The 13,561-nt window shown below is 41.0% G+C and overlaps 1 protein-coding gene across 3 annotated transcripts in view; it reads left to right on the forward strand.

The window, feature by feature from the left end:
• ESCO1 (establishment of sister chromatid cohesion N-acetyltransferase 1) overlaps positions 1-11,169 on the forward strand; it is a 33,980-nt gene extending 22,811 nt beyond the window's left edge. Inside the window, exons 9-12 of one of the 3 annotated variants that reach the window (XM_064442891.1) lie at positions 4,020-4,109; positions 6,516-6,659; positions 7,576-7,763; positions 10,207-11,169. In XM_064442891.1, the coding sequence (XP_064298961.1) occupies positions 4,020-4,109; positions 6,516-6,659; positions 7,576-7,763; positions 10,207-10,354 (570 nt within the window). In that variant the 3' untranslated portion in view covers positions 10,355-11,169. Of the gene's footprint in view, positions 1-3,301; positions 3,425-4,019; positions 4,110-6,515; positions 6,660-7,575; positions 7,764-10,206 lie in introns of those variants that run through there. The other 2 variants (XM_064442892.1, XM_064442894.1) reach the window with 2 other exon arrangements.
• The last annotated feature ends 2,392 nt before the right edge of the window (positions 11,170-13,561 follow it).

The following is a 13,561-nucleotide window of genomic DNA, read 5'->3' on the forward strand; positions in this document are numbered from 1 at the left end:
TGTGTTTGCACCCAAGCCACCTGTGAGGTTCTTACAATTTTCAGATTAAAACAAACAGAAAAAGCAACATTTGACTTCTTGGAACATGAGGTTAATAGACTATTGGGATTGTAGATGATGATGAACTTCATGTCATCTTAGAAAGATTTCATGATTGTCTTGATTTGCATTCATTCCAAAAGTGACACATCTGTGCAATATAAAACTTAATAATATTTCAAATAAATTTCTTACCATTAGTTATTGTCTGTAAGAATCTTAGTTTTAACAGAGGGTAGTATTTAATAGTTACATCCAAGGATCTTAATGTGTTCTACAGTCAAAACCTCATTCTCCGTATTACACTTGTGGGAAAAAGAGGCAGAATATCTGTGACTTGGTGAAGGAGTTGGGAAGAAGAATGCAGTAGACCATTTCTTGGCTACAAATTATCAAGCATAAAAGGGCACAAAATTTTGTACTAAACTTGATTGTTGGGAAAATTTCACATGTGAAAGAATTCTACAGTATTAACGACATTTTTGAGTAAAAAATGGTATAAGAAAAAAACACCACCGATTTTCATCTATTTGTATTCGTTTGGGAAGTAGGGAGTACAGACAAGCCAGAGCTGACATGCATAGAAAAATACCAGGTTTGCCGTGCCATTTCCTACTCTTACATAAGAACTTTTAAAACATGAGGAAATGCATGGAAAGCAGTCTGTTCTGTCCTCTAACGTACCCTTTCAAAGGCAAATCTACTTTAGATACAATTTTAAACTATAAGCAGAACACAGTTCATGTGAAACTGAGTGCCAAACGTTTCAGCTACTGTGCTGTTAAGTTGGAGCCATTGTTCCAACTGTATTCTACATCACTCATTATATACATGTATAATACCTAGTGAAAGCAATGTACAACACTGTGTAGTTGTGATTACTGTCTGTACTATTTCATGTTGGGTAGCAGCTGCTTGTCTGTATTGCACTTTTTTGAGTTATTTCTTTCTTTTGTAAGTCTATTGTCATTGCACCTTAATAAGCAAGCAGAAGCAATCTTTAATCTTGTTTGAATTAGGAGGAAAAGTTAGAGGTAGATTAAAAATGAGTTAACTCTTTATCGCAGAATTTCCTTATGTTCTTAAACTATTAAAAAATACCTGTAGGATAAATAGCTGTAATGTGGAGGGGGGGAGGGTGTTACAATAGTTACTACGCTCCAGTGGGGCTGTGTACAGCACCAGGCTGCCCGGCTGTGGTGAGGCTCTATGTGCCTTGCTGCTGCTAGCTGTAGGTAATCTGTTGCTGACAATAGACTTCCAGTATAAGGGAGCAGTGGTGTAATCATGTTCTTTTACTCCAGGCCTTGCAGAACATTGCATTTGGTCATCACAAGCAACATGTATCAATGCTTGGGCATCTCATTCAACAGTAAATAAGTCTTAATGCCTAAAGGAACATCAGTTAAAAGGAAAGAAAAAGCAAATTTTCTGACATTACAGAAGAATATTATAAAGTATATTGGAGACAAAATGCTTTTGGTTCTTACTGTAGGTGTCAGGTATACTACAGTTAGAGATGGCAAGGTACTCTTGCCATCTGCTTGTAAAGGAGCACTCTTTTAGTTTTCTGTGATTGAAACAAAATACAACAATCTGCAAGGTGTTAAAATAGTGCAGTTTTGTTAAGGAAAAAACCCAACAAACCACCAACACAAAACCACAAACACGTTAGTAAGTGTGTTAAGGGAAATCATCTTCAGACCACATGCAAGATACTGGTACTAAAGCATATTTTGTGTGGATATCTAGTCCCAGCTGAACCTACAGCACATTTTCCTTAACAGATTTAATGTTAGAATATAAAACAGCTGTGACCCACCTTGTGCATTAGTTCCATTCAGTTTGAAGGAAGCACAGTTCATTCCTTACTAAGACCGAATAATAAGGGTACTGAAGATGCGGGTGCTTATGTGAAATGTTAGTTTTTCTTTTCAGAACTGTTAGAGCTGCTTCAATAACAAAGGAATATTACTTTAAAATGTCATCTCAGACATAAACCAAATGAACTAGAAATCTTGGATGCGCTTAGGGTTTGTAGAAACACTTTAGTAAGCTTCATCTAAAAGATACATTTCTTAATAAACTCCGATTTATTCCAACTTCAATTTAGAAATTACCTCTCCTGTGAATATGATCAGTCCCCATATTATACAAATCACTTAAGATTAATAAGTGGACAATGAAAATACTGAGTTCTAAGTTTTAGAGAGTCAATTCTTGCATTTTTTGAATTATTTTTTAGACTTCTGCTAATACACTGTTGCTTAAAACTGTAACAGCAGTAAGCCATTCAGAAATGTTTTGTTCCGTCATATTTCATTTTGTTGGAAATACCTGGCTATTAGGTTAACAGAATACCTTAACCTAAAACTTAGGGTTGAATTTTCTGCATTAGGCCTGCAGCATTCTGGATGCTGTAATGGCAGGATTATCAAACATGATATATTTTTCTGTTGAGTGATGGTCATGGTTGGCTTAAAATAGGCTATAGAAAGCTTTTCAGGGCAAACAGGTAGCCAAAAGGTAAAAAATGGAGAGAGGATGGTGCTTGAGGTGGGAGACTGAATTTTTGGACAGCTTTTCTAACAGTCTCAGAAGGCATGTCACAATTCCACAAACTGCACTTTTCTGCTTTCCTAAATATTGTGGCAGTGCTGTTTACTGCCATTTTCATTCAGACCATAATATATGTAAAATCAAATAGGATCTTCATTCGTGTTGGTATTTAGTGCAACTACTATGGAGAAGAAAAGCAGGCAGGATTGAAATGGTGTCTGTGTTGCAACTATTGCCATGCTGGGTGCTAAACTCATACTTAAATAGTTCCAGGGCTACCAGCAAGTAGATAAATTTCTAAAATACTTCTCTTCGTGCCTTTTTTGGGGATAAGGGAGTAAAATTGGCATGAGTAAAATGAGATACAGATCAAGTATTATAACACTTAAGTTTGTCATTTTTTTGGTGGTAGCATCTGTGGCATTCATTCAGTGCCAAATTCCATTGTTTGGTTTTTAGTTGAACGTTATTTTATGGGAAGGTACAGATTTCAATGAGAATTATTCCATCAATATTGTTTCTTCAAAGGCTTTTTTATTTGAAGTTGCTTTGAGACAGACTTGTAGAGCAGCCTTTTTAGTGGCTGAAGTTACTTCTGCATTCAGTATTTTTAGGTCCCATCAAAGCAACTTGAATTCTAATATCTACCAGTCCCATCTTACTAGATTTAAGTGGCTTTTTTGTTTTGTTTTTTTCCATGCAGGTACTGCTCATTATTCACCACGAGTGTGGATCTGAAGAAGAGTTAATTACCTCTATTTTTTTGAGTATGTTTATACTTCAGATACACACAACGTAGCCTCCTTCCCCATTAGATTCTTAGAAGGTAGTTATAAAATTTTTTCTAGTATCCTTCTTGTGGCTTTAACAGTTATGATCAGTAACAAAATAAACTATTCCTTACATTTTGGGCAACTGCATGCCAATCAGTTCACTTAGAACCTCCTGGAGGTCTTTCGCATGCCAAACTTTAAAACTGAGTGTGTATTTGTGGAGGTAACTATGTTAAAAAGAAATCTTTTATTAAAACTTAGGGCTTTTCCCATTCACTGGACTTCGGAAAATAAGTATTACATAGGTTTGGAAATCAGTTATGTGAGTTGAGTTTGCTACTTCTATTTTAAAATTCAGTTTGCACTGCAGTCCTGGGGGAAAAAAATCTAGTTGGGAAATTATAAGACACTTTCACAAATTGTTTCTAGACATAGTTAGGCTATTGTATAAGTCACTGTATAAATAAGATCATATTGTATCTGTTGTGCTCCTTTTAAAAAGCTAGCTGAAGTTTCCTTCTCTAGCAAAGCAACTGCTAAATAGTGTGAAGTCTCTGCATAGGTTCAGTGTCTAGAACAATGATGTGCTATTTCTGTTTGTAAAAGTATGTCTTGTGTATGGTTTAGATAAGTGTTTGTTTTATTTAGGGTTGGAAAAAGGAGAGAATTTTGGCTGAATATCCTGATGGAAAGATAATAATGGTTCTTCCTGATGACCCAAAGTATGCGCTTAAAAAGGTATGGTGAAAAGGACTGGACTTACCTGTATCTTACTTTGTTTGATATTTCAGTATAAGTAATGAGAAAGTTCATAGAAAGTCTGTATAATCTATGTGCGAGCAGCTGAAGTTGGAATCAAAACGGCAGCGGTTCTGTAGCTTTTTCCACAAACAGGTCAGACACTCTTACGCACTGCTGCTCTCTTCATAGAGAGCATGGGTCTGAGCAGGGGTGGGAACAGCATCATCCAACAGAGTTTTTTTTTAAAAAAACTTTTTTTTAATATACTTGCTGAATGTCTGCCAGATATGTTATATAATAGGAACTTCCTACTGTATTTTTAAAAACTGAAATCTATCGACGTTATTACATGGCATGAATGTGGCACCATTCTCTAAACAATTTTTGGATAAAAACAGATTTAGGTGGAGAGTGGCCTCAAAGTCATCTAGTCCATTCCCATGTCCAAAGCAGGATCAGCTCTGGTTATGATGCATCCGACAACTTTCTAGAACTTCTACCACTGGAGGTTTTTCTAACCTCTCCAGACTCTGTTACAGTGCTTCACTGTCCATAACCATAGAGTATTTTCCCTAACGTCCAACAGAATCTCCATACTGAAATTTAAGCTTATTAGTGTAAATCATACTGCTATAGCTTTAGAAAACATCCTTTTCCTCCTCTTTGCAACAGTTGTTTTTTGTGCCTGAACAAACTCTGATTGTTTTGCTTTAAAATGATTGACAGGATGTGCTGCTTTTTAGTTTATACACCTAAATAATGTTTCATAGAGCTCTGATCATTGTCATGCTCTCCTCCAGATTATTGCCATTTGTGCCATGCCTTGTATCTCTCTTGAAACTCTTTATCTAAAACTGGGCACAGTACACTAGGGGAGGCCTAGAGCCACAGGGTACTTTGGTGTCTTGCTGGCTGGCCAGTGTTCATACATCTTAATATGTTGTTACATTTGTTTTTTCAGTAGCATGGCATTGATTCTGTTTAGCTGGGGATTTGCTAAAAGTACTAGTAGGTGCTTTACAGTACCGCTACGGCAGGATCACGGAATGGTTAAGGTTTGAAGGGACCTTTGGGGGCTGAACTGATGCCCAAGACAGCTCTTTCTGATGGTGTGACTGTAGTGGGTTTCCTTTAGCCTAACATAGAATTTTTTAAGTTACTGAACTGAAAAGAAGCTACAAATTTTCTTTTTACAATACTTAATCAGGTAAGTTTATTAAGTTTTGTTTCTCTGGGGGTATTATCTTTATTTTAGTGCATTTGTTGCACATTCATTTTTTACTAAAATGGCTGAAGAAACAAATTACTTAAAATACTTAAGTGGGGCAGAAGAAAGGAAGACTATAGCAAATGAACTCCAGGATAGAGTTCTCTGGAAGTTCTGTGTGGTTAAAGTTGAGAGGATTGACAGCTGTCACCACTGTGGATGACTGACTTCAAGAACGGTTACTTAATGTTTCACATTGGCTAATGGGACTTGTTGTTAAAAGACTGGTACCTGAAGGTTAGATGAGAAAGTGGAGATACTATGCCTTTTAAAGGTTATTTTAAAAAATAACAATTTTCTTAAACTTTTCATTTGATCAGTACTAACTTCATATATTCATAGCATCAGTAATTCTGGTTTTGCTTTTCTGATGTAACTACAATGTGCATTAAAGAAGCTTACGCCGTTCAATGCAGCACATAGGAAAGGCCACCTTACTTTTCTGTTCCATAGGAGATGATAGAGGGATGATGTTTAATGCCTGGTTGTAGGCACAAGAATCCCCCAGTAAAACCTCAGCTCATGCATAAGCTTTTATTTACATTCATGCTGGAGTTTATATATTTCTTCTAAACTCACTGATATTAAACAACATTTTATTTTTAGTTCCAGTTACTCTTTGCAAGGTTAATGGAAGGGCAGAAAGCTTGAGGAAAGAGACGACAGTATGTGTGCACAAATGCATACATTTCCTAGCTGCCTTGGCACTGTGCTTGCTATCATCCGTTCAGAACCCATGATGGATTAGTTCTTTTAAGACTTCAGAAACAACAGACAGAAAACCTTCAACTAAGCTGGTTCAACTTTTGGCATAGATCTCATTTATTTCCAGAGTATCAGAGCCCACACTGACTATCTGCATTCTCTCTATTAGCCTTTGACTAACTGAAGCTTGGACTTAATGGAGTCTGATGTAGAGGTCTCTACTTTTCCTATTTCCAGCTGAGTATTATTTAAGGAACATTTATACGGACCGATGTGTTGCAGGTTACTTAGGATAATCCTTAACTTCTGGAATAGCTTTCAGTGTTCAGGATACCTTAGTGCATTTTTGCAAATCTGTAATTTTAATGTGATTTTATACAAATGCATGTTTACATGTCTGTCTTATACAGGATTTAAACTTATTTTGACAGGTTGAAGAAATTAGAGAAATGGTAGACAATGACTTGGGATTTCAGCAAGCTCCGCTCATGTGTTACTCTAGAACTAAAACTCTTCTTTTTATTTCTAATGACAAAAAAGTTATCGGCTGTTTAATTGCAGAACATATCCAGTGGGTAAGTGATTGAACTGGAGAAAGGCAGTCCACCTCAGTGCTTAGTGACTGTTCCTCAGGCATCCTGAAACTACAGAATTAGCTCGCAATTTAAGTCTAGCCATGTGGCAAATAAGCGTTCTGTGTATGCCTTCTCCGCAGAGGAGGCAGCTTGTGGTGGGAGACCATTCTGAAACGTAGTTACTTATTTTTGTATAGCTGACACTGAGCTGAGACACACGGACGGTGTCATACTTGGCTCAGACCTGCTCATCTAAGAATTTGCTGCAGCTGAAGGGTGGAATTTTTCTCCCTGTGCCATTCTTACACTAGCCCTCGCTCTCCTCTTGCTTGTTGACAAGCAGATTCAGCTCCCTGCCCAGCAGAAATCCAACGTGGATGAAAAAGTGGGTACTCAGTAGGATTGAGTTGAGTCGGTGTGGGGTCAAACAGCTCCACAGCAAACAGAAGCAGAGGGCGGCAGAACTGTGCAGCGGAGAGCAGGACCAGAAGTCGTGCTGCCAACTGCAACGCTAAAAACTGATGTCAGAACTTTGCCACATATTCTGTCTCTTCATTTGTAAACCGTGGCGTTTTCTGCCGTCCCTTGGGAGTGGCAGACAAGAAGCAAAACAGTCTTAGTCAAAGTCAGAGAAATTGATGCAAATGCTTTAATACAGGTGGTAGCAAGAATCAGATTATTTGTTGCTGTTATTTTAAGTTGGATAAGCTTCAGGAGGTTTTTTGGTTTAATCTTTTATCATCTGTTCCGATTTTGAAACCGGTAAGAGAAACTGAGACACAAATATGCAGACTTTTTGGTAAGGTATTTTAGCAAGTAAGTATGTTTAACTGAAATAAATTACACAAGAATTACTTTGTTCGGTCATTAGTGACACTTTTATAAAGCGACAAATATTTTTTTACATCACCTGCAGGGATACAGAGTTATAGAAGAGAAGGTTCCAGAAGTCAGTTCAGAAAATGAGAAAGTCATATTTGAGAGACAGAAAGCCTGGTGCTGTTCAACTTCTCCAGAGCCTGCTATTTGTGGGATTAGTCGAATATGGGTATTCAGCATGATGCGTCGAAAGAAGATTGCTTCTCGGATGATAGAGTGTCTTAGGTAATGTAACAAAAGTTCCTCGGTTACCTCTGGTTTAGACAGAACCTGGACCAAGACATTTATTGCTCTGTGTGTCTCAAGTTTGTATTTTTAAGCTGCTGGTGATATCGGGGGTGTAGGTTTGAGCACAGCGGACAGCTGCAGTATAATGGGGAGTTCAGTAACTAATGTCAGTATTCTGCGATGGCTTGTCTGTAACAGAAATCTTTCTGCTGAGTGCAGTAGTCATGAGTCACCCCAGCAGATGGCCAGTGAGCTTGGGTAACTTCCTCTGGGGTAATTGTCAGTGAGGGAAATGAAGACTGTCTTTGGTCAGAGCGTAGGATTGCCCAAGCATTAAGGACTGGGACCTAATCGTTGGCCGAATGTCTGTTCCTTAGAGGCAGAAAGGGGGAGAGAACAACTTCCACAGAGCTTTAGTAGCTAGTGATGAGTGTATTCTGTCCATGAAAGTACTCAAACATCCACGCTACTGTTTAGACAAATGCTAAAAACACTGAATCTCCAAAACCTTAGGTTTCTTCCAGTGACATTTCCTAGGAGATTAAATGCCTGTTCCGAGTAATGCCAAGAACTACCCAAATCTAATTACTGCTGGGCTGGCAGGTTTGTGCTCAGTGCCTGGCTAGCCCCGTCTTGTTGGAGCTTGTGGCACAGGTACTGGTGTGTCTGCCAATCCTCGCCCTCTTGGGTGTTGAGAGCGCCTAGCAAAGCTATTCCACTCTGCAGAATGCATCTTGCCTGTCTGGTGGAGCAACTAGGGAGTTCGTATCAGCTCATGTTCTGTATGAACTGTCAGCTGTAAAGCTGTATTCAGATAAGCATATGAACTTGATGATTTGGTTATATTTTTGGCTGATTTTTAATTGTGTATTCAGTAGGCTCCTATGAACTATTTCTAAAGATTTCTGCCCCAAAGAGATGCTGGAGATGCTCTCTGAGTTACAGCTCTAAAGGATCTTCAGAATCCATTTTAATGGACCGTTGCAGCTAGCGAGAAGTCTCGGTTTTTCTCCTAGCTGTGCACTGCATCGTACCTTCTGCTGTGCTCTCGTGCTCGTTTGGCCTTCCGTTAGCTCCTTGCTGCGCTAGCAGAAAACAGGCTCACCAAAAGGAGCGTTGCATTGTTCTGGTGCTCGGTTGGTTTGTAGAAAGGTCTGATGAGCTCTAGAGTTGGTGTAAACAAGGGAGCCCAGAAGGTTGCAAGGGGCAAAGGAAGGGAGCGAGATGTGCTTTTTGATGGCAGTAAGCAGTTAGATCTGCTCGGCTGCCAGTGAAACTTCAACCGAAATGTCTTTCATAGCAACAGGTGGTTTGACCAGGATGATTCTGGTAGCCAGCTAAATCCTGACTTCAAAATGTTGAAGGTATCCTAGCAGACTTTTAAGTCCGTTTTGAGAATGCCTGCCCCAGTGCACTCGAGCTTTCAGAGCTGACCTGGAGTCACAAACACCCAGTCAGGCAGACTTAAGAACATTGCAAAATCATCTTCCTAAATACACTAAAGAGAAGGGAATAAAGCTGGTAATAATTGAAAAAGATTTTGTTCCTAATGTCTTTCCCTCAAGATTTAATGGAGATGTCCCTATGGTTGAAGTTCGTACTTGCTCTGCAGTACGTGTAAGTTCATTTTATAGGAATAAAAACCCTTAACTTTAATGGGAGTTTCTTCTGTTTCCACGGATAACCGTTGCCGCCTCCTTCCCCTGATCAAGGTCTGAAGGCGTGAGATCAGTTTTCTAAATTTGCTCACGCAGCCACCCAGAGAAGGACAATGGAATCCCTTGATTCTCTCCTCTCTCTTCAAAGAAAATAAAGTGTACCTAAAATATTTTAATGAAGTTAAGCAGGGTGACTCTTCCTTTTCATACAGTTATTGCTTAAAGTGTATCCCTTACGAGTAACGCCTTGAGGTTGTGTTCTTAGATGTTCTAGACTGGATGAGAGCACGTCTCGGATTAAACGTCAAATTGTTTTCTCAAACCAGCAACCTGAAATTTCATCGGGTCCTTTCAGCCCCCCCGTCAGCTCCCTACCTTGTTTGCAGCTTATGTTTTCATTCCTAGTGGTTGCAGTCAGAGTCCTCCTCGCAGTCTCTTCTCTGTGAAGAAATAGTTGGAATGAATTCAAACTTTTTAAACTCTGAAATGGAACTTTAGACGCAACTTGCAAGCAATTGCTCTGCACAAACCTTTCTTCTAAAATACCAAAACCTTATAAAAACCCTCCCAGAACAAGTGACCTCCTTGCCATTTGAACGGAGGAGATAGCTCATATAAATAGAGAGCTCCTCCTAATGCAGATTCTTCCTTTCGAATGTGCGTGCCACTTAATTAATGGTTTGTGGCCTAATAGCGTAAACGTTTTTGCATTTGCATTATTCCCTGAGGGTAACTGTCTCTTTCTTTTTTTTCTTTTTTCCCTGCCTTCCCTTTTTAAACAGGAGCAACTTCATATACGGCTCATACTTAAGTAAAGAAGAAATCGCTTTCTCTGACCCCACTCCGGATGGAAAACTCTTTGCAACGCAGTACTGTGGCACCGGCCAGTTCCTGGTATACAACTTCCTCAACGGGCAGCACCAGACCTAACCGCTCCCGAAGGAATTCCGCTTTCTACTGGGAGACTTCTGCCGAAACCTACGGAGCGGGTGCAGACCTGCAGCAGAAGCCAGGGCCATTTTTATTACAGTGAACTCAGGACTGGTAACAACCGAAAGGTTGTGCTATTTTATTAAAATTGTAAACAATGCAGTAATAGGCTAACTTTGTTTTTTTAAAAGAAAGATATTTTATTAACTTTTTCAAAAGTTTGATTGTATTTTATCTAGTTAGTCATGTTTACATGCAGCAGAAAATTGTTCATAGTGGACTGTAAACTAATGCAAAGACTCTAGTCTCGCTGACGAGTACGGGCTGAAGTTCCTAACGTGGTGATATACCAGTGCGTCTCGGTGCCGTAACGCCCGCCTCCCGCCAGCGGCGCGGCAAGGCCATTATCGTGACGGAGCCCAAGGCTACGCTCGGTTGCCTCGAGGCAAGACGCGTCAGGGCCCACTCGTCGCGGGGGGTAACCCTCACAGGCCCTGCGGTGGCTGCCGGGCGCGTTGTGGGTGGCAGCGGTGCCGGGAAGCTTGTTCTACCCCCATCCCCTTCTCCCCCGATGAGTTGTAGAGGGTTATGGTGGAATGAAACCCCCGAGGACTGGTGTACTCGTTGTCTTTCTTCAAGTACTGTACTGAGTATATACCTTTGTTAGCGGACTTCACTTTGATACTTGTCACTCCTTCATAAATCTCTCCTCTTTTAAAGGGTTTGTATGTTGAAAAACTGCTGTGGCCTTTCTTGATCTGTACATAATGTAGATAGATTAAAAATAAAATACTTGGTAGCTTTTTTTTTTTAAAGTTACTCTGCATTGATACTAAGTGTGAATGAATCGTTAGTGTATTTCCTACTTTTGCGTGTGAAGTATTACCGCAGTGCCTAACGGCAGCCCGTGCTTTGAAGCAGCCTCGGGAGAACGCAGTCGCGGCATTCGTACCCACTTGGGGTCGGGATTCCCTCTGTGACGAAGCATTTGCGTCACGCCCCAGGGCTTGGTGCCCCGGTAGCTCCAGTCAAGACCCTCCTGCTGCAGGGCTCACAGTAAGGTGAGAGGTGATGCCTTCAGCCTCCAGTAGTAGCTTAAAACCTTAACTTAGGACAGGAAAGATTTAATTAAATTTCAACCTACGGTTTGTTTTCATTTTGGAATGTCGGTGTGGTTAGATTACGCTTGTTTGTACAGTGCTGTCCTTACCTTGGTCTAGAGCTAAAGGGAAGAACTCGCACCACCTCCGAAGCCTTACTCAGAGTACTTAAAAGCGAAGCAGCTGGGGCTGCGGAGGCGGCTGGGTCTGAGCTGCGACCGGCAGTTTGCAAGGGCCCTGCGAGCAGACCGTAAGGGGCTTTGTCGCAGAAGTGGTGCAGCTTCACAGAAAATCTATGGGTGCTCTTCTCGCGCGGGCTCGGAAAGCAAGAATGGCCGGGTGCTCCCGCTGCTCTTACCTTCTTGCCTGAGTGATACGGAGGCGCGGCCGGACCAAGCACCTCTTTCAACTGCTTGTACTTACAGGGGGCTTTGAGTTGGTATTAGCAGCAGCTCGTGTGCCTCCTCCTCCTGCGTGTCTGCTTGAAACAAAGCCGCTCTCCCAGGCGGCAAGTACCCCACGGGAAGGCCTCCCAGGCCCGAGCGCGCCACCTTAACGCTTTGCCCAATCACCGCGTGGGATTCACGTTAGCGTGTGCGGCGGGTCTCTCCGGGGCAGGCACTCATGCGTGTGCCGAGAGAGAAGGGGCGGGCGTCCTGTGCAAAGTACCAGTTCGGAGAGGCGGTCTTAAATGGTAACTTAATATATTCAAATTTAATGAAAGCACATTATAAACATACCATAGCCACGACTTCAGACAGTTTCAGTTCATAAACAATAACATGAGGTAGACTGACTAGTGAAGCTAAATTCACCGAGTTTTTGGTTAAGAAAACTTTACGCTAGGAAAGCGACGTTTTTAACCCTTTTCCAAAAGTCACAAAAAGCAATTACATAAGTTAAGCAAAAAGCATCTGCATATGATTCTTTAAATCTTAGTTTACATTCAGATTTAACCTGTGAACAGACAAGAACATCTACAGGTAAAATACAACGCCGGCCAATTTAATACATTCATAAGAATGGCCTTGATGGGGAGGCTTAAAACCAAAAGGGATCGGCGATGACCTCGATGTCAAGTAACAGTCTCCTCCCCAGGAATTCACAGGCAGCCAGGCAAAGCGTTCCGTGGGCCCGGCCTACGCCTGCAGTGCTGGGGCCGTACGGGCCCTTAGGCCAGGGCGTCACCGAAGCTCCTCGCTTCCGCAGCGGGGGAGAGTTAAGGAAACGGGTTTACTGTCATTTGGTAAAGGCAGGCAAATACGGCCGACTTTCTGCCTGCGTTCTCAACCTTCAGGGCAATTTCGCACTGCTTCACCAGGGGGCTAACTCCTCGCCGTAGTCTCAGCACCTGGAATTTCAAGAACTTAGTGCAAACATCACATACACAAACTAAAAGGAAACCGTTTTTTGAACACGGAATACCTGAAACTTCTACACCACGCTAAGGCTCGGGGTCGGCCGTGAGCCTTTCCGGCAAAACCAGAACTACTGGAATACATTCAGGTGCGTATCAAAAGCTTCAAGAAGCATCTTTTACATCCCTACTTCTTCCAAATGTTAAAATAGGTAAGGCAGGTTGTGTCTGAAGGAAAATAAAAAATAAATTTACAGAAACGGGTTGTTCAGCTGAAATTTGCTAAAGTTCATCAGAGTCAAGCTACATTAACACAGACATATGCAAACCATTTTCCTTTTAGCTTCTGTCGAATATATTATGTTTTTTTTTAATCTGTAAACATCTCTTTTCACAAGATAAAGTTGCTTAATTAACACTAGGCGTTAAAAAAAAAATATGCAGCTTTGGCAGGTCCTTCAGCAAGGAGTTGCAGGTCAAGTACGAAGATGTGTTAATTTCATTGCTTTTTTGAGAGTAAATTGATTTAATTGCGTACATTGCCTTAAAGAACACGCTGCATTTTTCTTTTTTAAGAAAGGGGTCGGTCATGATGTGCAGGAAGATTATTGGGGTTTTTTTGGTACGGAAACCTCAGCGGAGTAACCCATGCTGCCGGCACGAGCGGGACATTGTACCGCTACGGTCTAACCCTGACAACCAAAACCTACCGCACCGAGTGAGTTTGTTCCGGAACACCTGAACAAGGCT

This window comes from Phalacrocorax carbo, chromosome 2 (assembly GCF_963921805.1).
Source record: "Phalacrocorax carbo chromosome 2, bPhaCar2.1, whole genome shotgun sequence".
Lineage (NCBI taxonomy): Eukaryota > Metazoa > Chordata > Aves > Suliformes > Phalacrocoracidae > Phalacrocorax > Phalacrocorax carbo.